The sequence below is a fragment of the Zalophus californianus genome, chromosome 4, assembly GCF_009762305.2.
Source record: "Zalophus californianus isolate mZalCal1 chromosome 4, mZalCal1.pri.v2, whole genome shotgun sequence".
Lineage (NCBI taxonomy): Eukaryota > Metazoa > Chordata > Mammalia > Carnivora > Otariidae > Zalophus > Zalophus californianus.
The window spans coordinates 129197584-129224256 of NC_045598.1; the positions used below are offsets into that span (position 1 = coordinate 129197584).

The 26673-nt window shown below is 38.8% G+C and overlaps 1 protein-coding gene across 5 annotated transcripts in view; it reads right to left on the reverse strand.

The window, feature by feature from the left end:
- SLCO5A1 (solute carrier organic anion transporter family member 5A1) overlaps nucleotides 1-26673 on the reverse strand; it is a 313993-nt gene that overhangs the window by 80186 nt on the left and 207134 nt on the right. For all 5 annotated transcript variants that reach the window (XR_003521575.2, XM_035727091.1, XM_027603033.2 and 2 more), the window contains 2 exons: nucleotides 20187-20319; nucleotides 14493-14707 (listed from right to left, as the gene is read on the reverse strand). Coding sequence is in view for 4 of the 5 variants with exons in the window: in XM_035727091.1 (XP_035582984.1) it covers nucleotides 14493-14707; nucleotides 20187-20319 (348 nt within the window). In the remaining variant the exon portion in view is untranslated. The remainder of the gene's footprint in view (nucleotides 1-14492; nucleotides 14708-20186; nucleotides 20320-26673) is intronic.

Below are 26673 nucleotides of genomic sequence, written 5' to 3' on the forward strand. Positions count from 1 at the left end.
CTTAATTTGATCATTTAAAGTTTAAATGAACATTTAAAAAAATTAAGATGCATACTTCATTTTTTAACATGGACATACACACCAGAAAAAAAAAAATAAACTACTTCATAAAATTACCCAATATTCTCTTATAAATATGCAAATCAATAGATCTAAAATTTAAAAATTAGAGGAATGCCTGGCTGGCTCAGTCAGTAAAGCATGGGACTCTTAATCTTGGGGTCATGAGTTCAAGCCCCACATTGGGTGTGGAGCCTACTTAAAAAAATATATAAAACATAAAAAAAATTAAAATAATAAATAAAATTTAAAAATCAGAAGATTTTCTATCAACATTTGAAGATTCAAATTAAGTTTACTTGGTATATTAAATTTAAATGTTGTTGAATCTAAAACATCTGGTGAAATTATACAATAAATTTTTTTAATCCAAGAAAATAACATATGTCTCACATGAATGTTTTAAAAGATACTAGTTAGGGTGCCTGGGTGGCTCAGTTGGTTAAGCAACTGCCTTCGGCTCAGGTCATGATCCTGGAGTCCAGGGATCGAGTCCCACATCGGGCTCCCTGCTCAGCGGGGGGTCTGCTTCTCCCTCTGACCCTCTTCCCTCTCATGCTCTCTCTCATTCTCTCTCTCGCAAATAAATAAAATCTTTAAAATAAATAAATAAATAAAAGATACTAGTTATAGGGGCGCCTGGCTGGCTCAGTCAGAAGAGCGGAAGAGCATGTAACTTTTGATCTCAGGGTCGTGAGTTCCAGTCCCACGTTGGGTGTAGAGATTACTTAAATAAATAAACTTTAAAAAAAAAGATACTAGTTATAGAAAACTTGATTTTTCCTTTATACGCATTTGGTGTGCTAAATAGCCCTTTAATTTCAAAGCTAACTAAAAATATATGTAATATTTGTCTTCTCTTTCATAAATAAATAAAAAAAAACTGGTGTTATTTAAGAAGAATTTAGCAAAAGTTGAAAGTCAACAACTTTAAGTTAGCTTCCTCCTTTCTTCCACCTTCCTCCTTCCCTTTGTTGGAGCTAAACCTTCAGCATACATGCCCTGCAGGAACAAAGGGCCAGATATCCAGGCTTGTGTCTTTGGCAGGTGGGGCTGGGAGCTGGTTTAAATACAAGAGTTAAGTGAGTCCATTGAAACTAATGGCAGTCAGGTTTCTAATGGCCAGAGAAGGGAGTTACAAATATGGACAAAGGATAGTTAGATATCAGATTGCAACTGAAGGTAATGGTATGAAGTTATGGGATAGATGGGCAGGATAGACAGACAGACTGACAGAATATGATTGATAGATCAGATTGACAGATCAGACAGACTGACAGATAGAATATGATTGATAGATCAGATTGACAGATCAGACTGACAGAATATGATTGATAGATCAGATTGACAGATCAGACAGACTGACAGATAGAATGATTGATAGATCAGATTGACAGATCAGACAGACTGACAGAATATGATTGATAGATCAGATTGACAGATCAGACAGACTGACAGATAGAATATGATTGATAGATCAGATTGACAGATCAGACAGACTGACAGAATGATTGATAGATCAGATTGACAGATCAGACAGACTGACAGAATATGATTGATAGATCAGATTGACAGATCAGACAGACTGACAGAATATGATTGATAGATCAGATTGACAGATCAGACTGACAGATAGAATACGATTGATAGATCAGATTGACAGATCAGACAGACTGACAATATGATTGATAGATCAGATTGACAGATCAGACAGACTGACAGAATATGATTGATAGATCAGATTGACAGATCAGACAGACTGACAGAATATGATTGATAGATCAGATTGACAGATCAGACAGACTGACAGATAGAATATGATTGATAGATCAGATTGATAGATCAGACAGACTGACAGATAGAATGTGATTGATAGATATGATGATAGACAATAGATGGATAAAGATGACATGATAGATATGTGTGAGTGTGTGTACATGCATATATTTCCTAATTCTGTCTACTACACAGTTTAGAAGTTATAACACCCTAATAACAATGAGCACACCTAGCACCCGGTGCTTGGTATCTAAAGGCCATTTTCCACTCAAAGGAACCAGAGCTCCTTGGAGAAATGTCTAACTTCAGAGCTGAGGCAGAGAAAATACAAGATGAGCCCGGGAAATCTTGTTAAACAAGAAAGTAAAATGCTCAGAGAATGATGGGGACATGTCAGAAGGACACACCAAAGACAGTTTGAAGAATCCCAAATAGTTAAATATGAAGCAATTTAAGGTCAACAGATGCTAAAAGTGGTAAGTGAAAGTTTAATAGAAACAAGATACAGTCAATCCTCATTATTTACAGATTTAGTATTTTCAAATTTGCCCACTTGCTACAATTTATGTGTAACCCCCAAATCAATACTCACAGGGGGTAGCCATTCAAGGACTTGCACCAAGTGACAAAAAAATTTAAGTTGTAGGACACACACTTTCTTGGCTAAGATTTCATGAGGCATCTCACACTGTCTTCCTTTGTCAGCTTTCATGCTGCAAGCAAGTGTCCTTTTCACAAGACACTGTCATATTTTTAGCATTTTTGTGTTTTCAGTGATTTCCCTGTTTCAAATGGCCCTCAGATATAGTGCTGAAATGCTGTCTAGCTTTCCTAAGAGGCTGTGATGTGCCATGTAGAGAAAATACATGTGTTAGATACACTTCCTTCAGGCATGAGCCATACTGCTAGTTGGCCGTAGGTTCAATGTTAATGAACAAACAATATATATTGAATAAAGAGTCTTAAAACAGAAACATACATAAAACAAGGTTATGTGTTGATTGGTTGATGATTATGTTGTGACAGGAATCCAATCCTGTGTCTTCCCTAGAGCAATGCTTCTGTATTCGCTAACTCAATGTTCATGTGACTTTATAGAACACAACTACCCACAAATGAGAATCAACTGGATTTGCATGGCTTCAAAGTACTTCCCCATAAAACACTTATAAATTACTTATGGATTTAGAACTGCAATATATTTATTAACTTTAGAGTACAAAAACCTGGTAGATACAATCTTCAAGAGATAAAAGTTCACAGGGATATTAGCATTATATAGCTTCTGTTACAAGGCACTGGACTATAGCCTCATTTCAGTGGTATGCCCACCAAGTGCATAAATCAGGAGGCGACATCATCAAACCCAAACTGAGGGACACTCTATAAAGTTATCACCTTATACTTTTTAAAAAGGTCAAGATCATAAAAATAAGGAAATATGAGAAACTGATCCAGATTGAAGAAGACTAAAATACACCCCAACGAAATACAACATGTGGTCTGTGAATTGAATTTGGACATAAAGGGCATTGTTGAAATCACTGATGAAGTTTGAATTGGGCTTGTGGTCTAGAAGGTTGCACTGGATCAATGTTAATTTCCGGGTTTGGATGGCTGCCCTGTGGTCACGTAGGACAATGTCCTTGTACCTAGGAAACCACACTGAAGGAGGATAGGGCAGCAGAGCATCATGTCTGTGACTTCTCAGGAGGGTCAGAAACATTAACAACTGGAGAACTGAAGTACAGGGTACACAGGAGCTCTGTGTGCTGTCTGTGGCTTTTACGTAAATTCAAAATAATTCCAAAAACACAAAGTTTTAAAAATCTAAGCTAAATCCATACAGTGGCAGTCAAATATCTAAATTTATGCTGCAGAATATATTTTAGATAAGTTTCTTCGTGTCATTTATAACTGTCATTGTAAAATAAAAAATGCGGTAAAAAGCCTGGTGAAGGAGAGATAAAATAATGATAATGACTGTCATTTTTTTATCATTTAATGCTACAAAATCTTACAAATTCAAAAGGGCAAACTGACACTAAAACCAGAAATGCCTTAAACATTAGTAAAGTAGGAAAAGAACGCAATACAAAGCACCAAATTTCAGTAGAATGTAATAGAAGATAGGCAACACATAGAAATCACTTTTAAAAGAAGTGTTACTTAAGGAGAGCACTTGTGATGAGCACGGGGTGTTGCATCACTGGGTTGTACACGTGGAATTAGCATCGCACTGTATGTTGGCTAGTTGGAATTTAACTAAAAATTAAAAAAAAAAAGTGTTGCTGTCACTGGCAGATCCCTTGCTCGTTCCCATGTGCACATCCACAGCAGTGCAGGTGACCCCAGACCGCACCAGACCAGATGTTGAGTTGCACGCCCATCATAACAGGGATACACTATAATAAATTTGATGTAGTCCCCCTGCCCCCTCCGCTTGACCTTGCAAACCTTTAGTCAATGCTTCAGAAAATCTGAGATGTGCAGTGTGACTGAGTTCCTGTGGAAGCTGATCAAGGATGGTCTCAGCAAGGGCAGAGACCATAGTTTCTCGTTCTCCAAAGCCTCGTGGCTCATAGCTTAAGAGGAGACAACAGGGATGATAGGTGGGTAAGTTTCTGCCCATCAGGCAAGCGTGCTCCAGCATGTGGGAATGTTTTATGCTCATTCATAAAATAAGTCTACAACTTGAAGGATCAATTTAAAATAAAGTTTTTGTTTGGAAGAGTAAAGCTTTAAGTAAGCCTGGGTTTCATAAAAACTGAAAGGTGGCAGTCAGCTTTTAAAGTGGGCAAAGGGAGAAAATCATTGGTAATACATTTAGTCTGGTGTAAAATGAATCCTATTCTGGAGAGAGGTCTGTGTGGCACTGCCACCCTGAAAGTCACCTTTCAGTGGCTCCTTATGCTGACATAGCAAGGTTTGTAGCGTGTGACCGGATTTCTCAAAACGAGCTGATTGCACCAGGAAAGGAGGCTGGACTCAGAGGTGCTTCCAGAAAGCAGCCCTGCAGACATGAGAGGCCTGGGACACCCTACATGAACACAGACTGGCCAAGCCCTTTACTTCGTGTCCCTTACTGTTGACACGTGACACACAGTGAATTAGGCTGTGCATATGAAGATTTGAGTGAGAACTTAAGTAAGGAAAAGGAACTGAGCATCAGCCTGCAATTGAGTATCCAGGGTGGCTGTGGGTCCCGAAGCAAGGAACACATTCCCAGAGCTGCCAGGGGCTCGCGAGAGAGCCTTACGCTAGAACCCCAGTATCTCAGGGGGCTTCAACTTGCTTCTGTCCTTTACAAACTGAAAGCAACTGTCATGCCTTTTTGTCGTCTTAAACTACGGAAACAGACTTTTTTACATAATGATATATTTGAAAAAGATATGCTGACAGAGAGAATGACCAAGAAAATGGGAAGAAGGTCCAGCTGCCCAGAACTTGGCTTCATTTGCAAGGCCCGCAAGACAGGGTTGCTGTCCACCCTTGCGGTTCTGAAGTTCTGTGATTCCCACCATAAGCTCCCTACATGGCCATGGTCTTTCTTGTCTCTACTATTTACTGTATTCCCCCACAAGTCTGCTTAGCAAATGTCAAGCTCATCCATCGAATCTGTAGGAGACAGCCCCTTCAGCCAGGTGCTTCTCCTCTGTGCTCCCATGGCATGCAGTTCATACTGTTACTCATGAAGTCTTCAATAGCTGCGTGTGTTTACCTGTTTGTTTCTTTCAAGAGAGTGTAAATGCTATAAAAGCAGGACTTTGGTAAATCTGTATATCTTCAGCTCCCAGCATGCATCTGGTATTTTGTAGGAACACTTTGGAATGTATTTATTTATTTATTAACGTTCATTGTAACACCACAGCAACAATTTGTACTAAAACAATATCCATATACTTGTGAGAAAATGAAATCTATTCCAAAGATGCCTAATTTCTTCCTCCTAAGATAAAGGGCGGTCCATGGTTTTCTGGAGCTAAAGAATCCTACAAGGATTTAGATCGGATTATAAACCAAAAATTCCATTAAAGAAACAATAAAATGCTAACCAGAGACAGAGGAAATATACAATATTTCATTCATCCAGTATATCTGGGGAAAAGAGGTGTTTGGAATGCTTGAATTTTTCAGATAACTGGGCAATTGCCTCTTAAAGCAACAAAACTTTAAATATTTTGTATGTATTAACTGGTATTACTGGAAAATCCATAGCATAATTTGACATTCTCTTCAAGATTCAAAGTCACAATTATGAATGATAATATCTATCTGTGAATTTGTTTTGGTATATTTTTAGGCCTTCTATTTATTTTCTGATCTTTTTTTGGTTGCAGGAACATTCCTTCCCTATGATGTGTTGTGGTGTTTGTTTTTGCTGACATTATCCTTCCACACCAGCTTTTCTCTGTTATGTTCTTCTGAAGGACCTTTACGAAGTAGACATAGATTTCAATTTTGTTCTTTTGCCACCTATTTTTTTATTTAAATTGGGAGTGGGATGAGGAATAGTGGTTTTATTACTATAAAAAATAGATGAATTGTTCTATCAAGTTGTTGACTAAATTTTATTACCTGGAAACTAACATTACTTCCAAATATAAATGATAAACATTAAAAACCAAACAAACATACTAACCACTGTTAATACTTTTCTTTTTTTTTTTAAAGATTTTATTTATTTATTAGAGAGAGAGAGAATGAGAGACAGAGAGCACAAGAGGGGGGAGGGTCAGAGGGAGAAGCAGACTCCCCGCTGAGCAGGGAGCCCGATGCGGGACTCGATCCCGGGACTCCAGGATCATGACCTGAGCCGAAGGCAGTCGCTTAACCAACTGAGCCACCCAGGCGCTGACATAGCTATTTTTGGACATAATACTTCTTCTTGTGGAAAAAAAAAGATTTATCTGAAGATTATAGCCTATTCAGTTTATTTTCCTTATGTCTAAATTCAAGTAAAATAAATACCTTTTCAAAAATAATTTACTGAGGTAAAATTCACATAACATAAAGTTATTTTAAAGCAAAAAATTCAGGGGCATTCAGTACATTCACAATGTGCAACCACCACATCTATCTAGTTTCAAAATATACTTTTTGTTATAAAAATAATTTAAGCATTTATGTTGAGGAATGATACTGGAATGCATTTTTATTTTATTCTTTATATCTTTATGTACTTTCTAAGTTTTCTACGATGAACATGTATTACTTTTATATTTTAAAAAACCAAACCGAACACTCCACAATTTTAAAAGAAAGCAACAATATGTCATCTTCCAAGACAAGTCTTCCCTGATTCAGTCAGCTAACTTAGAAATTCCTTCCTCCTGTTCCTTCAGCCTTTCTTAGAATATACATACCTCCATTTTAAAACTTATATTTTATTATGTCAATTTTCCTTTCTACCTCCCAGGTCCTTGTCCTGTAGCTGTTGCTCAAAAAAGATATTTGTGAAAGAGAAAAAGAAACAAAGAAAGAAAGAGAGACGTTTTCTTAAGGTAGATATTGTCAGCGATCTATCTCAATAATTAGAAGGATTTGTGGGGGGGGCCTGGGGGGCACAGTCGGTTAAGCATCAGACTCTTGGTTTTTCCTCAGGTCATGATCTCAGGGTCGTGAGATCGAGCCCCGCGGCAGGCTCCACACTCAGAGTGGAGTAGGCTTAAAGATTCTCTCTTTAATCTTTAATCTACAGTCCCTCTACCCACTCCCTCTCTCAAATAAATAATCTTTGAGGGGAAAGAAAAGGAAGGATTTGGGGAGAACAGTCTAGTCCTTTCCTAAACATCTTAGATGATGCTGATTTCTTAAATGAAAGTAAAATTTGAGGGAAGTATCAATTGAAGAATCAGATCTAGACAGCTTAAACGGACTAAGTCAAACAAGGCATAGAATTTACAGTAGGCACAGAGAAAGCGACCAAGAGTAAAAATGGAAACACCAGCGTGGGGGTCATTGTTATATAAAAGGTTGGGATATTTATTAAGTTATAAAATAGAACAATATGTGCCAAAATACAGAGTGCTTTTCAAAGTACATGGGCGGGACCCAAAGCCCCAGCCTCAAGAGCTCCAGAAAGGCCCCTGGAAGGTGAGGAGAAGGAACATGGTAAAGAAAGGTGGAGAAAACACCATATGATAATAATAGTGGAGTCAGGCCAGGTGAGTGTATGCTTTGGCTGTAACATATAAGCTTTTATATTAATCATATTTTTTAATTTTTCAGTATTTTATAATGCTTTGACATCTTAAAAATCTTGCTGGCTGGGAAGAGACTAGACTACCAAGACGTAGAGATAGCAAGGGTCAGCTGAGAGCGCAAGTTTTACATGCAAACTATCCAGTCCTGAGTATATAGTCTCAACCACCTCCTTACCGTGCTCTCACACACCCAGCCAGTATTGTCCCCATCCTACATCACCCAGGGCCGGGTACCACACAACCAGACCACCTCCACAGCCGAAAGCCCACTGAAATGACACAGACCAGCCAGTTGTAAGCTGTTGACTCTGCCCTGCCTTTTCTTTCCTATGGAAACCCCCACAGGCGTCTGACCTTGGCTTTCCCCTCACTCGTCTTCTGTTTCCTGACCAAAGCCTGGTGCTTCCCTTGCAGCCCAATGTGCCCTCTTCTCTTGGGAAATGCAAGTAATAAATCCTTCTTTCAATGGCATTGACCTCTGCATGTCATGATTCAGTCACCTCCATAAACTAAAATCTGTGGGTAAAAATTATAGAGCCACTTCTCTTACCACCTTTCCACAAAATTCCTTGATTCCCTTCTTTTGCAACTACTTTCTAAAAGTATTTAATATGTCCTTCCACCCCTAATATTTTTGTTCTTATTTGTATACTTTAAAGCCTTCTGGTACATCAAAAAACTGATGGAAACATACCATCCCCATGCAGTGAAAATTCCAATAACTTCCTGTATGGCCTGGAAGTCTTGCACCATCCTGTATATTTCATGGGCACAAAGTAAATGCAATTTTTTGACCCCTGTTATCCAGGAGCATCAAATAATTTTTAGTCACAACTTTCTGTAAAAGCAAAACCAACGTTGTGCTCATATGTAACATGGCCAACAAACAGCCCAAGTGTCCCCATTATCTGTTCATTCTCTTAGAAACTAATGACCACCCCTGTGTTCCCTGCTCACAAGTCTCCATAAAAGTGTTGCAATTTTTCTCTCCCCTCCAGAACACACTGGCAAATGGCATTCCCTGCTTGCCAATAAAAGAGCAGAAGGAACTAGGTGATCTTGCACATCAGTCACCTCTGGGCCAGCACATGAAGCTCCTCAGCCACTTACCTACAGGCAGGGGACAGAAACAGCAGTTGTCAAAGCCCAAAGTACATCATTCGTGGTCGCTGGCCAAGTACTATTCTGCTTGTTTAAATCTAGCACCAATGAGTATTTTCCTACATAGCTTTCTAAGTAGATACTATGCTGATGAGTTGATGAGTAACCCCACAGTTTGCACGGAATATAAAGAAAGTGCTTTCTTTTTCAGGAATTCTTTGCTAGGCATGTTAGCATTTACCTCCTAAGCTGCAGGTCCAAATCTAAAGGTTCAGCTTCCCACAAGATATCATACATACAACAAAATAAATGTAATAGAAGAATGAAATGAAGAACCAGAGCCAGAAAAGATGTAAACACAGCACGACATCAAACCAGAAACAAAGAATGAAGTATGACTGTAAGAATCCTTGCTGGGCTTCAAATTTGACTCAGTTTCCTGGCCACCAAAGCAAAAAGTTATATAATCATCATTAGCAGAAACAATCAAATTGCTTTTCCTCTCTATGTTCTAGAGCAGTGGTTCTCATAATGTGGTCCCTGAATTGCCAGCATCAGTATCACCTGAGTAGTTTTTAAAAATGCAAATACAAAAAAAAATTTTTTAATAAATAAAATTAATTAATTAAAATTTCAATTTAAAAAGGGCACCTGGGTGGCTCAGTCAGTTAAGTATCCAACTCTTGATTTCGGTTCAGGTCATGATCCCAGGGTAGTGAGATTGAGTCCCGCTTCGGGCCCCGCCCCGGGCCTGGAGCCTGCTTAGGATTCTCTCTTGCCCTCTGCCCCTCCCCCCTCCCTCACTAAAATTAAATAAATAGATAAATAAAATTAAAAATAAAAATGCAAATACTCAGGCCACACCCCAGGCCTCCTGACTTGAATACTGTGGGCCAGGGCCCAGCGCTCTGAGTTTTAAGAAGCCCTTGGGGTGCTTCCTAGGTGGCCAAAGTTTGAGAACCACTGTTCTCAAAAAATAGGATTTTATATAAAGGGCAGTGAGCATGTTCCTACGGCAAATATGGGGAATTCAAGCAACAGCTCAATAAAAGCTGCAAACATAAAACCAAACTGTAATTCAGCAAGGGAGCAAAGACAATATCAAGAGAGCTAAGACACCATAGACTAGGCACCTGGCTTTGGTGATCCCTCTTTGCTGAGTCAAGGATTGACCACAACATATTCCATACTATACCAGTTTTAAAACACTTAGCAAAAAGCCACATGCAATAGTTCTGGATGTTCTTGGGCAACTCAAATCTGGAATTTATTCCTTCTGTCCCACTCAACTAGTTCCTTTCCCCATTATCTGAGGTTGAAATCCTGAAACCACCTTTGATACCTACCCTCCCCATTATCCCCATATCAGTTGCCACATCCTATAGACACAACCCCTCCTTCTTCAATAATTCATTCATCAAATATTGATTATCTATAAGGTGGTATAAATTCATCAGGGAATATGGTGCATAAAATATCCTTGCCTTCATGGGGCTTACTTTCTCACTGTGGAGACAACAATAAGATAAGTAAAATATATGGTATGTTAGATAGTGATATACTAAGGAGAAAAACAGAGGAAGGCAGGAGATACGATGCTTTGGAGAGGGGCACCTGGGTGGCTCAGTTGGTTAAGCGTCTGCCTTCGGCTCAAGTTACGATCCCGGGGTCCTGGGATCGAGCCCTGCATCGGGCTCCCTGCTCATCTCAGAGTTAACTATTTTATTCAGTTAGGATTATAAACATATTGCAGTCTAACACAGACAAAAGTCTAACAGAGGGGCACCTGGGTGGCTCAGTCGTTAAGCGTCTGCCTTCAGCTCAGGTCATGATCCCAGGGTCCTGGGATCGAGCCCCGCATTGGGCTCCCTGCTCCGCGGGAAGCCTGCTTCTCCCTCTCCCACTCCCCCTGCTTGTGTTCCCTCCCTCGCTGTGTCGCTCTCTGTCAAATAAATAAATAAAATCTTAAAAAAAAAAAAGTCTAACAGAGAAAAATCTGTTATATTTTATGCTAACTAATAATGCTAAGCAGCTAAAAGATTAAAAGTGGATACAAAAATAAAATGTTTCTTATGATTAATGGCCACCAAAAGTTTTCTATTTAGGAAGATATCCAGCTAAATTTGGAAGACTTTTAAAATGCTGGACCTCAAACCTCAGGAAAATTGATCCAGTTAAATATTTTAAGTGTTTATTTTTATTGGTAAGATTTGATGCGATCAATGCTAATCTCTTTATGGAAAGGTGATTCAGACACACTAAAAATTCTATCTCTCCTTTGTGGTGTTTTAAAACAGTCTTATTCCTGCATAATTTATAATAAGAATCTAGAAACACTGAGTCAGATTTTCCCAATGTCTATCATTAAAATGTGGAGGCAGAGAGTGGATTTGTATGGCCCAAATCATTTTTTTAAGGAAGTATGAGTTATTAACTTAGATATCCTGCCACCTCCTCTCTGAAGAAGCTAATACTGGTATCCAAATTTCAAATATGAAAAAAAGAGGAAAAAAGAATCTGAGAATCAAACTCAGATTTAATTCAAAATGAAACCTTAGCAACCATTCTTCATTTCAAGGCCTTAATGATGAATCTCAATTTTATAATAAAAAATTATGTCAACAGTTGAATGACTCCCAGAGATTTAATTTGTCCTCTTGAAAACCAGATTAAATATTAGACTGTCATTTCCTATAGGTGATAGGTATTACATAATCTGGAGGAAATCAGTAAGTGCAAGATAAATATGAATTTATTTTAAATATTCTAACTGAATATTATTTCTATATCATCAACATCATTTGAATCATTTTTAGTGAAACATTTGCACTATATACTCTCATTAAAACAGGATTCTTTTCTAACAGGAGAAAGTGGCTCTTGAAAGTCCAGTCTAGATACATTAGAGAATTCAGTGCAAGTGAAAGTAAAAAATGAACAGCTCTGTTCCTAATCAGGAGATTTAGAGGCAGAAGTGAGATCAGTCATCATAATGAAGGCATAGGATGATAAAGCTGAGAATACATCAGAAACACTGACAGGAAAATCAGAAAGGAAACACTTTATAGACCAACTACCCATCACTGCTAAAAGACTCTTCTTATTCTTTCCTTTAAGAGAAAATATCCTAATCTATCATATTGAGCATAGAAAAGATGGAGAAGAGAAATCCCTAGCAGTACAAGATGATATACAATAAAACAGTATATAGATTCAATTTGGAAAAACAATCTTAAAATTCCATGATGGCTTTTGAACCCACATGCCTAAGTGTGCTTCCCTCCAGAAGTAGGTCCTGAGTCAAAGATTCAAGTCCACGCAGTTTATTTGGGAGGCTCAGAAAACGCTGTTCAGGGAGTGCGAACGTGATGCACAGGAAGCAAAAGCAGCCTACAAGGGATGTAGAAATAGAACTCAAACTGTCTCACCCATCAAATGGGGAAGCTGGGGTGTTCATCAGCCAGTGGTTAAGACTGCTGTGTGTGGGGGTGGGAGAGTGTTAATTCCTTGGCACTCGATGCCAGCCTTGAGCAGGAGCCAAGAGGCTTCCCAGCCCAGAAAGAAAACCTTTGGGCAAAAGGAGACCTTCAGGCAAGGAAGACCTATAGTCCTTCAGGCAGGTACCAGCGGTCAGCAGGCCTCCGCCCTGAAGACAGTCAGGTCCCAGAGGTAGACGGGGCATTAACATCATTGTCTACACTTTATCCTCCAAAGGAACGCCATTCCCATCTATAGTCACATCTGTGGTTGGTGTTTGATATCAGCCTTCTCTTCCTTTTCTCAACTATCCAACAGGGCATATATTTCACATTCAAGCCATTTACCCTCAAGCTATAAAGTATACAATTTTAGCTTACCTAGGTCTGTATTTCTCTCCTTGAGTCTACTTTATATTCTTCATAAATTAAAACTATAAGTCTACTCCTGTATTGTAAATTCTTTAATATCAATCTTGCTCTTAATCGAGTTGTAAAAAAAAAAAAAATTACTCCTTTGGTAATAGACTTTATGATCCATAAGACATCCAAGAAAGATGGTGGTCCAGGTGGTAGGAGCTCAGGTCACACTAGCATCCAAGGAATCCTTGATGGTATTAGAGCAGAAGTAATTTTTGCAGTTCCAAAAGTACACATTGTCACAAAACAATGGGTAGGGGAGGGCGAGTAGGGGAAACAGATCTAAAACTTAATTGGGAAGGAACAATTTCAAAGAAAAGTAACTTCACTTGCTCTAAACAAATACAGTCTTAAAAATAGTCCAATCTAACCATTATTTTTCTTTGGCTGCAGGGACAGTTCCATAATATATTAGTAACTTCCTTCTAGGCCTGAAAGGTTCCTCTTTGGCCTCAGTGTTTATATAGTCAAAGTGAGATGATAATGTGCCTGGGTAAATTTTACCTAAAACAACCTTGAGTGGTGCAAGCACTTGATAAATATTATGCTTCATAATTTCAAAAAAAAAATCAATTCAGGGAATTTAGGAAATAGGCTGAAATTAATGGGAGTGTGGCATTATAGGTTTCTTGGATTTAGACAGACTTATTGTGTCACTCAACAGATATAATGAACACTGAACAAATATTGCCTGGTTAAAATTAAATTGTTTAGGTTTGAGAATGCCTAACCTAGTTTTAATAAAGTTCTTGTTTTTACGACAAATAAAAATGAAAAAATAGACAAGTACACATCACTGAAACTTTCTGGACGTTTAGAGGCCCATTTCTTGGCTAGTCTTCTCTATGAACACTTACAAGCATCTGACAGAGCCACTGTTGAATGAGATTGCTGTCTAGTGGTAGGTTTTATATTTAGGTAAGGATCTGGCCACACTACCAAACCCACCATGCCCTTGAAACAAACCATTCATCATAGAATGCAGTATTTTAAAACTCAGACATCTCTCATTACAGTAAATGACATATTTAAAATCTGTATCTTTAGGATCTCAATCAGTGCTTCTCAAACAATCTGTGATGAAGAACCATTTTTAAATTAATATTTCCAGTCTATCATGTACTGATACTTCTGCAAAATATATTAAAAATGAATTATAAGAAAATGAGTTTTTTTAAGTGCACAAAATGGAAGCCCAGTTTATTATTATTATTATTAGATTCAATAGGCATAAAATTACTGTCAAATTTCTTTAAAAGTTTCTCAAGGCTTACTCAAAATTTCAGTACTTATCTTGTCACAGGCCAGTAACAGTTGCTGGGGCAGAACTGACCTGGGTCCACACTTTGAGTAGCACTGATCTAAAATAACTGTGTGCAAAAAAAAAATAAAAACAAAACAAAATAAAATAAAATGTCGTGCACGTATTTACTCAAAAGATATACTTTACCTTTGACATTCTTTCCAAATCCCAAAGAAGAAACTTTTTTGTCCACTTGTTCACTATTGTTTGACTTCTCCTTCATAACATCATCATCACTAACAATATCAGCAGAAAATTTTTTATTTTTCTTTTTGTGTCGAGGAGGAAGCTTTTTTGGAAAAGTAAACATTGGGAATATCACAAGAAACATTGCAACAGCACAAAGGAGGAATCCACTCCACCTAAAAAATTGGGAAATGTGAATAGCATTTATGGCTCTTGCATTATGAATGAGAACAAATTAGCAAAGTAGAAGTTCATGGTAATAAAATTCTCCAGGGAAAACTTCTGTAAAGCAAAACAATTGTAAAGCAGTAGGAAGTTGGACAAACTAAGAAAACATAGGACTCCTCCCTATGTTATAAATGAGAAATCCGCCTGATAATTATACTAGTATTATAATGAATATTATAATTAGCAACCGGACTAGAATTTTATTGAAATATTTGTTAGCTCTGCTATAATGTGCATTTCATAACAAATCAATAAATAAATAACTCATAAATATAATAGAAAAATAATATAGACTCTATAGCATGTTTTATGGACCAAAATAGACACATCTTTCTTAAAAGAAAACCATTCATATCTCATGTGGAATGTATTTTAAATTGCTAATGGCGGGCGCCTGGGTGGCTCAGATGGTTGGGCATCTGCCTTCGGCTCAGGTCGTGATCCCAGGGTCCTGGGATCGAGTCCCGCATCGGGCTCCCTGCTCCTTGGGAGCCTGCTTCTCCCTCTGCCTCTCTCTCTCTCTCTGTCTCTCATGAATAAATAAATAAAATCTTTAAAAAATAAAATAAAATAAATTGCTAATGGCATTCAAATATTTTTTCTGCAAGCACTTAAGAATATATTGACCCTTGGGGCGCCTGGGTGGCTCAGTTGTTAAGCGTCTGCCTTCGGCTCAGGTCATGATCCCAGGGTCCTGGGATGGAGCCCCACATCAGGCTCCTTGCTTGGCGGGGAGCTTGCTTCTCCCTCTCCCGCTCCCCCTGCTTGTGTTCCCTCTCTCACTGTGTCTCTCTCCGTCAAATAAATAAATAAAATCTTTAAAAAAAAGAATATATTGACCCTCTTAGCTAGCCCTTACAACACTTAACCGTGAGGGCCACCAAAGACATTTATATTTGATTGTTGCCTTCAAGAACTTACAATCTACTGGTAAGGGAGCTAAAAATATAAGAAACAATCTCCAAGAAATGCAAGCATGTATACAATTAAGTGTCAGATCATGTGGTACAGACTATGAATGCTATAAAAGCTCAGATAAAGGAAATGTGTGTCAGAAAGCTTCCTAGGAGAAGTAGACCGTGAGCTATGTCTTTGAACTCATCTGAGGTTGCCAAGCTGCAGAGACTAAGAAGCAAATATAGAACGTAGTACTCAAATTCTAGTCTGGCATTAGAGCCATGTGTTAAGGCCTTGGGCTTCTTGTCTGCATAATTCCTCAAGGGCAATCTCTCATCAGTCCCCTTTCAATCCTTTCTTAGCAAGTAGAGGCCCCTGATCCTACAGAACAGGGTTGCCACTTTCTTACTAGGACTCCTCAGCTCTAATCTCTGTCCTTCAAGCTTGCAAATTCTTGATGCTCAGACTCTGTCCTCTGTCTCAGCACATTCCCATCAGTTGTAACCTGAACGCAAGCAGCATTCTAAGCATCGATGTTGAATTCAACCCATTAGGAATACAGATCAATTGCAAAGTGAAAATTCATTTTTAAAAAGATAGTGCTTCTACTAAAGTACTGTTATCAGCTGTTAAAAGTCACAGTTTCACTGACAGAATAATTCCATGAACCAGTTATTAATAATCCAGTGTGCTATCTTCAAAGATACTTAGAGTTATATCAAATAAAGATTTTTAAACAATTGGGGAAAAAAGGCTTTATTTTGAGAAGATTGCTCAGGGCAGACTTCTAGCAATTTCAATTATTCAGTATAACCAAGAACCCAGTGACTGACATACTCAAAAAATTTCCTGAATAAATAAACTGAATGAGAAAGATTTAAAAAAAAAAAAAATTCTTTAAATGTCTCCAGAGAACATAGCTATGATTGTATCTGGCCCCTGTAGTACCTGGCTGCTTATGAGGCCTTTACTAATAAACTGCCCCTGCTTATCTGCCACCTTTGAATCTCTTTCTACAATTCTGCATTCAAGGCCCTTGGACTCCTTCAGTTCCAAAAGCAGAACAGGACAAACAGCGCAATATAAGGGACAGTTCTTGAGCTGTGGCTTCAGACAAATGTGGGTTTTTTTTTTGTCTTGTCTTTATGACCTACTGGCTCTAAGATCCTGGGGAAATTATTTCACTTTCCCAAACCAACTTTCTCATCTGAAAGGGGAATAATGCTAACTGCTTTTTGGAGTCATCAAAATTAATAAGACAATGTATATAATGGACCTGAAAAAATGCCTGCCCCCAAATCAACAATCACTTCATGGTAGCTAGTCTTGTTTTTGTTTTTCTGTAGATCTGTACTCAGGCCCTCCCCACACCTCCACTCAGAGCCATCGACTTAAAATTATATGCAAACATTAAAGATACACTTATAGTAGTCCAGAGTAAGAGCAAATAACAGAAGGAGGGGAAGAATTATAGCAAATAAACAAAAATAAAATAAAAATAGTATAAAAGTTTGGGGGTTTTTCAAAGCTGAGCAAACTGGCCCAATTCTCCAATGGTCTTCAGTAGCATTGACAAAATGCATGATATAATGATGAGGCCAAAAAAGACCCCGCGAGAAGCTGATGAAGACAGAAAAGTGCATATTAGGGGTGCCTGGGTGGCTCAGTTGGTTAAGCATCTGCCTTCAGCTCAGGTCATGGTCCCCGGGTCCTGGGATCAAGTTCTGTGTTGGGCTCCCCAGTCAGCAGGGAGTCTGCTTCTCCCTCTGCCCTGCCCCCACCCCCACTCTTGTGAGGTCTCTTGCTCTCTCTCAAACGAATAAATAAATTCTTTAAAAAAAAAAGTGTGAGTTATATGTTAGGAAAAGACCCATCAGTAAGAACTAAAATTGAAAAACCAGGGTCCCTAAGTCCCTTTTATAAACCACCCCTCAGAGATTATTCATAAAGTAGGGCCAGTTAAGTGTATTGACTAAGAGCTTTGCCCTGTACTCAGTTTTTTATCCCAGCTCTCACTGCCTCTGAGGCTTTGGGCAAGTTATTCAAATCACAGGGCATTAATTTCCTCATCTGTAAAATGGGCATAATATTAGTGAGTACATACAGTTGTTATATATGTAGGCTTAAACATATGAAGTTCAAACAAAAATGTTTGTGAAGCTCTTAGTAGAATGCTTGACACACAGTAAGCACCCAATAAACATTAGCATTATTCATTCCTTCATTCCTTTCTTCAATCTTTCAGCACATGTTTATTGAAAAATCCATCATTACTGCTAGGCATTGGATTAAATAGCATTGTATCAAATAACTGTCTTTGGTCAAGGTAGAAGTCTGTTACAAACAGAGCTACTCAATAAATAAAATTCAATTTTTAATATTGGACCATTAAAACAGATAAAAGTTCCTGAACATAGATTAAATTCAAAGGACTTAATAATAGCTAACATATCCTAGATAGCAAGAACTATTTAAAGCCCCACATATATAGACTCATTTATTCCTCCTAACAACCTATGAAGTAGATACTGTAATTACTTCCATTTTATAGATTCTTTTAAAACCAACAACTGAGGCACAGAGAAGTTAAGTAACTTCCCCCAGGGTCACACAGCTATTAGGTGGCAGACAGAGATTTAAACCCTGGACAGTATGGCTTTGGGGTCTGTACTCTTAATTACTCTACTTTGCTACCAATTAGATCGATGTCTAGAAAACTTTTAAAAGTCAGCATAAAGTACTTGTAAGCCTAAAGCTCCTGTCTCCTTCCTTCTCCCTGCCCCCAAGTTGGCCCTCCTCCCCTTTCTCCCTCCCTCTAGATGTTCCCTTATTGCCATGCTCTTTTCATGGACACCTATATAGAACACAGAATGTACATTGAATGTTCATATACATACTGTCTTTTCTATGGTCTTGTCTAATCTCCTTTTCTGAGAATAAAAAAATCCTTACTCTGATTTACTTCAGAACTGCAAAGAAAACAGTGGTTGAGGCCAAAAATTTCACTAGTGGTCAAGAACTTAAAATTCCTGTGTTATTCCCCTAATGCTAACAAGGGAACTTCCTTTTGTACGATCTGAAAATTCTATGAGCCCAGGTTCATCTAAATCTTAGCACATCCATCTTCAAAGAGCATTACTTATGAAAATAAGAAGTGTTATGTAACTTAATTAATATTTCTTAACTGCTTTGAAAATAGACAGCGTTAAGCATTATTCCCATGTACTTCAGAGTTATGAGATTATCTTATAATGAAATGCAGAGATAACACAAGTTATCTAAGAAACTCTTAGAAACTCTTTTTAAAGTAATTAGTGGAAACTAATTTCTAATACTGAACTATTCTCTTTGTTATAAAATGAACATGTCTTATCAATGTATACCTATTACTAATCCATGTTAAATGAATTCAGGAAGCCAATACTTTTCAGTTAGTGCTTGCTATCATTAGAAATAACTCATGTTCAAGTTGAGGATTATGAAGAACTGAAACACAGCCCTGGCTATACGGATAAATAACCTAACATCCAAAGTTGGAGTTCTCATTCTAAGTCCGAAAAATCACTTATTTAGCAAGACAATTAAGAGCTAGCAAGTGAGAGAATAGCTAGATCTCCAGCACCTGTTGGAAAAACAATTACCAAGGGAAAAGATTCACTAAAAGTGTGACAATGGAAAAAAGGGGGGCAGGGGCTGGAGTTTTGGGCAGTCAGAGAGGGTTGACAAAGCAGAAATGCTAATCTAATAAGGAAGTGGGAAGAAAATATTTTCTAAAAGGCCCAGAAAAGATAATGAAAGCTAGGACTCGAGAACACAGGAAAGCCCCAACACAGCCACTCTCTCCTCTCCCACTCTGCTATTTATAGCTAAAAGTGCCTCAACCCTAAAGAAGGTGGATTAAGCCAATGCTCCCAAGCCCTCAGCATTAGTCCCCCATTGCTGCTATAACAAACTACCCCACACTTAGTGGCTTAAAACAACACCAATGTGTTATCTTATAGCTCTGGAGGTCAGAAGTCTCAAGTGGGTTGGCAAGGCTGCACTCCTCCCGGAGGCTCTAGAGAAGAACCTATTTTCTTGGGTTTCCTAGATTCTAGAGTCCCAAGTGTGTTCCTTGGTTCATGATACCTTCCCTCCATCCCCAAAGTACGTCACTTCAACCTCTGCTTCAATCACCATATCTCTTTCTTACTCCAACCATCCAGCCTCCCTCTTTCCCTAATAGGGACCCTTGTGATTATACAGGGCCCATTCCTGTCCGACCTCAGGAAAACCTTCCTATCTCAAGATCCTTAACTTAATCACATCGGCAGTCTCCTTTGCCATGTAAACCAACACATCCATAGGTTCTGGAGATTAGGACATGGATATCTCTGGGGGATTACTATTCTGCCTTCCACTCCCTTCTAGGCAACTTTTAGCTGTTTTTCATATTCCCATGGGGAAATTTTTATTTTAACTACAAGGGTACTATGACTTGAACTATCATTAATAACAAATGAAATGAAAAATGTAGTAAACAATTCTTACCAGTTTCCAATGAAACGAGGGTCATTCTGGTCAAGGTTAACAGGATTTCTGGGATCGACATAAAAACCAATAAGAAGTCCACCTAATAAATATCCCACTGCAGGACCAAGTGCTCCCATGACATACATGATGGCTGAGAAGACACAAGGGGAAACGTGAAATACAGAAACATGGTCCTTAAGTTTCAAGTATGGTCTAATTTCAGTCATACCATGTATGTATGTCACAGTTAAACCCAGGGAACAGCATCCAAAACCAAAGAACTTTAGAGATGTGTCTATACTTATATTTGGGTTTCAAATCATGCCCTTTATTCAGCTGCTGCCTATTGTCCTTTTAGAACATTAGAATCATGTCTGGACAGCTTTTCAGTTGTTGTTGTTGTTTTAAAGATTTTTATTTATTTATTTGACAGAGAGAGACACAGCCAGAGAGGCAACACAAGCAGGGGGAGTGGGAGAGGGAGAAGCAGGCTTCCCGCGGAGCAGGGAGACTGATGCGGGGCTCAATCCCAGGACCCTGGGAGCATGACCTGAGCCGAAGGCAGACGCTTAACGACTGAGCCACCCAGGCGCCCCAACTTCTGTTTTGTTTTTTAATAGAAGTGCTCAGGCCCCACCCCAGACCCACTAATTTAAATTTCTGAAAGTGCTAGTTAATGAGCAGTCACTGGATAACCCAGAGAAGATAAAAGGTCGTTTCAAAGATTAAAAAAATAAATAAATAAAAGGTCATCTCAAGATAAGAAGAAAAAGAAAAAAGTGGATGTCACTTGTCACAACTGGAAGATTCCAACAGAATGAGGAAACTCAAGGCCACATTCTACCATGAAGCTGGATTTAATTGAGTTGGCAAAGATGCTTAAGCACCTCAAATCATGAATATTTTTCAAATCACCACACTTTAGAGTCAAAGAAGAGCTCACAATGCATTTGGTTTATTGCTAATTGAGGAATCTTACTTAAAGATTAATAAATCTCCTTAAATGGCATCAGTGAAAAGATCAAACAGATAGCACCAACCCACAGCTGAATTAGAAAATAATTTTTTTAAGCACATGACCAAAGCGGGAGGGGAAGGGGTTGTATCAATAGATCAGAAAGTGTGTCATTCTATCAAAAAAAAAAAAAAAAATTGTCCATCAAAATGGGCTTATAGCAAAAAATAACAATAAATTCATTGTCATTCCTTTATACTATTTTCACTGCTGTGATTTCAAATAAAAAAATAATTTGTCAAATCTTAAATTTTGAGGTAGGATATGAAATTCCTTGAAAGTCATAGAAAAATCTGGAGTGGGCTAACACTCCAAATCCACTTTTTTTTTTCCTGTTATTTGGAGAAAAATCTATAAACACTGTTAAGATGCTCCTGTGTTCAAGGCATGATAAACTCAGGTATAACATATTTCTCATTTCTGCTGCCATCATGCACTTAAACCACTGAATAAATAACTGGTTTGCCATACCCTTTAAATAGTACTATATTTACCAAAAAGCAAATTGAATAATCGGAATAACTTCACCTTACTTTATCTTCTGCACCTAAATAAACTTTGCATAAACTTGTACTTCCTGTTACTTATAACTATAGACAGTAATTTAACACTTGCTCTCACTTTTCATACTATTTCAAAAGAGAAAGCACACGATTTATTTTACAGAATCATCTGCTTGAAACAATAAGACATTAGCTGCTTCGACTTCTCCATCTGTTTGGAAATGGAGAATGGGAGGAAGCATAGCCACAAGTAATTGTTCTTATTCTTTTGGAAGCACGCTTTCTGGCGTTCTTTCGGAAGCATGCTCTTAATAAAATAAAATCAGAATTTTGATAACTATCTCGTTAACCTCTCTGTTTGTAGCCTGAAACAGAACTCAAGAAGAGAAAGTGCTTTTTCAGTTCCAGGTTTTCCCATATGCATATGGAGATAAAATTTATGTTTACACCTCCAGGCAAACCAGCACCATTTACAACTTAAAACTGTAATGAGGCCAAAATGTGACATGAATCATCTTCCCAAAATAGTTCTGGCATGAAAGAGACTGTCTTACAAACACAGACAGGGAAAAGGGTATTTCCGCCATACTGTTTATGCCTGGGGTACTTGAGGGCAGCATCTCGGAAGGCCCAGCAGCACAGCGTGCAGCATGGGTGCTGGCAAGACCTCGCAATTACACAGTGAATGGAAAACCAATTAAGTCACATTCACCCAAAAACCTTAACTACTTTATAAAATACAGAGAGAGCTTTTTAAAATGCAGCTATGCAATCAGAAGAAAAATATTTCTAATATATAGCAAACACTGAGGCCAACTGAATCATTCTCATAAATAGGTACGTACATACGTTTATACAATTGTACTATATTTATACTATGTACCGTGTCATAACTATACTACACATGCTGTATCTACAAATCAGTAAGTATATAACAGTAGAGATAGAGATAGAGAATAACTCGTGGACATGGTCCTATTTAGTAAATAAATCATTCTGGCCACTGAGCTAACATTGATTAATTGATTAACCAATGGCACTCATTCAGAGCTTAATAGAGGGGCAAACTATTGATGCAAATTCATATCACTCACTCTCCCAGTCCAAAACTCCCAGTCACACACACACACACACACACACACACACACACACACACACACTGCCTAAAGAAAGTCTAAACTACTCTGTCTGGAGTTCAAGGCTGGGACAAGTTGGCCTCCTGCCACCATTTTGTTTTTTTTCCATTTTAATCTTAAAACCTACCGCCTGCACTCAGGGGTCCACACAGACTGACTCTCAAAACAGGCCTGGGCTGAGCCACCTCCCTTCCCTTGAAGACCCACAGTGCCCCCAGGCCTTCCTATCTGTGTAAATCCTGCCCCTTCTTCAAGGCCCAGCAAAGTCCAGCACTGCCCGTCCTCCCCTGAGGGGTCTCTGTCTCCTCAGAATCCCTGTAGACGACATATTATCTATTCCAGGGGCCTCCACACCTTTTCATCATGCATCCCTATCAGTAAAAGGATTTAAACATTTACCCACAGTGTCCTTTTCTGTATAAATAGTGTGTATTTCCCACCAGCCTCATTCTCAGAGCTCACACCTAACATGTCAGTAAACCCTGCTGGTTCTACCATCAGATCATAACTAATATGCCCCTCCTTCTCCATGCCTCTACCTTGGCCCAAGCCACCAAGGTCAATCAACTGGAAAATTCCTCCAGGCCTTCCAACCGATATCCCTGCTTCTGCCCTTCCTTCCCTACAATGCATTTTCAACACGGCATCCCTAACAATCTCTAGAAACGTGAGCCACGTCATGTCACTTCTCGGCTCACACCTTCCAGTGGCTTCCCACCTCCCTCAGAATAAAAGCCCAAATCCTTTTATGTGGCTACAAGGACCTGCCCCCACACCGGCCCCACCCCCTAGGATCTCTCGGCTCTGTCTCCTAACCTTCTCCTTGTTCACCCAGCTCCCGTCAAACTGACCTTCTCCCTCTTCTGCACCCTGCCAGGCACATTCCCACCTGATGGTGTTAGCACTTGCTCTGTCTGGGTCTGGGTGTGGTTGTGTAATGCTTCTCCCCCCGGATTGCCTCATGGTGCACTCCCTTACTTCCTCCAGGTAGTTAATCAAACAGCCCCTTCTCACTGAGGCCCTACTTGGCCATCCTATCTAAAAATTTAAAACTTTTTCCCCAATTCTTCCCCCTCTTTCTCTGCTTTCTTTTTTTCTCCTGAGCATATGTTGGCACCCAACATACTCTATATTTCCTTTGTTCATCTTGTGTATCGCCTGTCCTCCTCAACGAGAACATGAGCTCCAGGAGGGCAGGGATCTTGCCAGTGGTGTTCACCGACGAAGTAGTGTAGAAGGCACTCGACCCACTTCGCTCCCATTATCCATTACCTTCAGCACTCCCAGTCAGTCCGTGAACGTGCCGCTGTTACTAACCACAGATATCAGTGATAAAAGTCGTCTTCAGGGTATATCAGCTCTTGAGATATTAGCTATTCACTATCGAGTGGACAGTTTCATGTTTTTTGTCCGTGTGCCATCAGAACGGAGTACACTGGCATTGGTTTTCTGTCATGATGAGGAGCTTATACGGGGAAGTCCAGACTATCCAATGAACTAGCAATAGAAATAGAACTAGAAGTTCCAAGTTTCAAGAGTGGTCTAATTCCAGTCATACCACATATACATGTCACAGTTAAACCCAGTTAACAGCATCCAAAAACAAAGAACTTTAGAGATTGTGTCTGTATTTATATTTGGGATTCGAATCATGCCCTTTATTTAGCCACTGCTGCTGTCTTTTAGAACATCAGACTCACCTGGAGAATTTTCCTCTTGCACCCCAAAGGACCGTACTACATCTCCCCTGGATTGTACACAATGCAACTTCATACCCCTTTCAGAGAACCCTAGACCATTCCATTCATTTGAAATTGAGTATGCCTTGCTCTTCACTTGTACTTCTTCTTCAAATGTTTATATCTTATCTTTTGAAGTAGCTCTTTATCCTGGATAGCAGGAGCCATATCATATCCAGTACTATGCAGTGGTTAAATCCCAGACTACAAACTCCTGGGTTCGAATCCCTGCTTCCATTATGCGTATAAAGTGCTTAGCATATAACAAACATGAAGAAATATTAACTTGCATTTTTATATGTTGAATGATCACCTATTCATTCTCTAACAAGTATTATTAAATATTAATTTTGTATAGGCCAAATACATGCATTATTTAACAGAAGGCATACTTATCTTTATATTACCTTAATGAATTATCTTTTCTGGAGTCACTATTTTTGATCCAGGAGTTAGTTTTGATAATGGCCTGGGCAGATGGGAGTGGGAAAAGAGAATACCCAGGCCTTTCTTTCCTCACACAAAGGTCAGTATGGACTATCTTCCCGAAGCTGAGAATGTGCCTGTGGCTATTATTCTTTTTTTTAACCTTTAGGTTTTTTCCTAATGATTACAAAATATAATATGAATTCCTTGTAGAGATAACTCTCAAGAGCACAAAAACTTAAAAAAAAAATCACCAACAATCCCTACCATCCAGATAATGATGGTAACAATAGTAATAAATACTTTTTACTATTCATATACTGTATAAGTTTTTTAAGTAGCTGGAATTATACAGTAGTTATTGTTCTGTAATATGTTTTCCCATAATACCTCAAACATTTCTTATGTCAATAAATACTTCTGGAACATTTGTTATGGCTAAATGGTGTGTCACCATGTGGCTATGACCTACTTCCTTTAATAATACCTTACTGGTACCAGCTATCCTATCACCAATATCTGATTGGGGCTATTCTTCTGAAGATTATATCAACCCTTTGTTATTACATATGATGCACGGAACTAGACCCCAACCTGAGGATTACAACCGCCCACCCCAAACCAACCTCAGCTGGGTGAGCTTTTGTAGAGCTAAGAAGCCACTACTGAATGAAGGGGGCTGAGGGGCACCTGGGTGGCTCAGTCAGGTAAGTGTCTGCCTTTGGCTCAGGTCATAATCCCAGGGTCCTGGGATGGAGCCCTCATTGGGCTCCCTGCTCAGTGGGGGGTCTGCTTCTTTCCCTCTGTCCCTCCCCCCCGTATGCATGCTCTCTCAAATAAATAAATGAAATCTTTAAAAAATAAAAAATAAATAAATGAAGGGGTCTAAAAGGCCCCTTCAGTGGGAGAGGGGGCGGACATCACGACTGGTTTGACAAAGAAACAACCTTTGAGGAAGGCTGACCCACCAACAACTTAGTAACTATTCTTCACCTGCTTCTAGCATGTGAATCCTGCACTTACCTTCCCCCAAGTTGTTTTACCTTTAGACCTTCCATTTCAATTTTCTTCTTAAATTATTTTTCACCCGACTTTGTGATCATTTATGCTTCTTTACATTAAAGTACATTAACTTCTATTTTTAATCCCATTTCCCTTCACATTTTTAACTTTTCTCCTCCTGTAGATTTAACTTTTATTCTAATCTAATACCTCTTTTTACTTTTACATCATAAACTGTTTTAGCTGCTGCTCTCTTACTTTACTTTGTAATGCATTTTATCTTTTCAAAAACACTTTTCGTAAGAATTTCGATCTAAAATTAACTATCAAGTTTTTCTTTCAAATTATTTGCTACCTTCTATTCTCATACCTTAAGGAAGTTTGCTTACATTTTTAGCCCTAATTATATTAGGTTAATTTTTTTGAAGATTTTATTTATTTATTTATCTACCTGAGAGAGAGAGAGGAGAGAGCATGCACGCACATGTGCATGCACAAGCAGGGGGAGGGGCAGGGGAAGAGGGAGAAGCAGACTCTCCACTGAGCAGGGAGCCCCACTCAGGGCGCCATCCCAGGACCCCAGGATCATGACCTGAGCCAAAGGCAGACACTTACTCAACTGAGCCACCTAGGCACCCCTAGGCTAATATTTTATTTTTATAAACTCTTTTTATTTTAAACTTT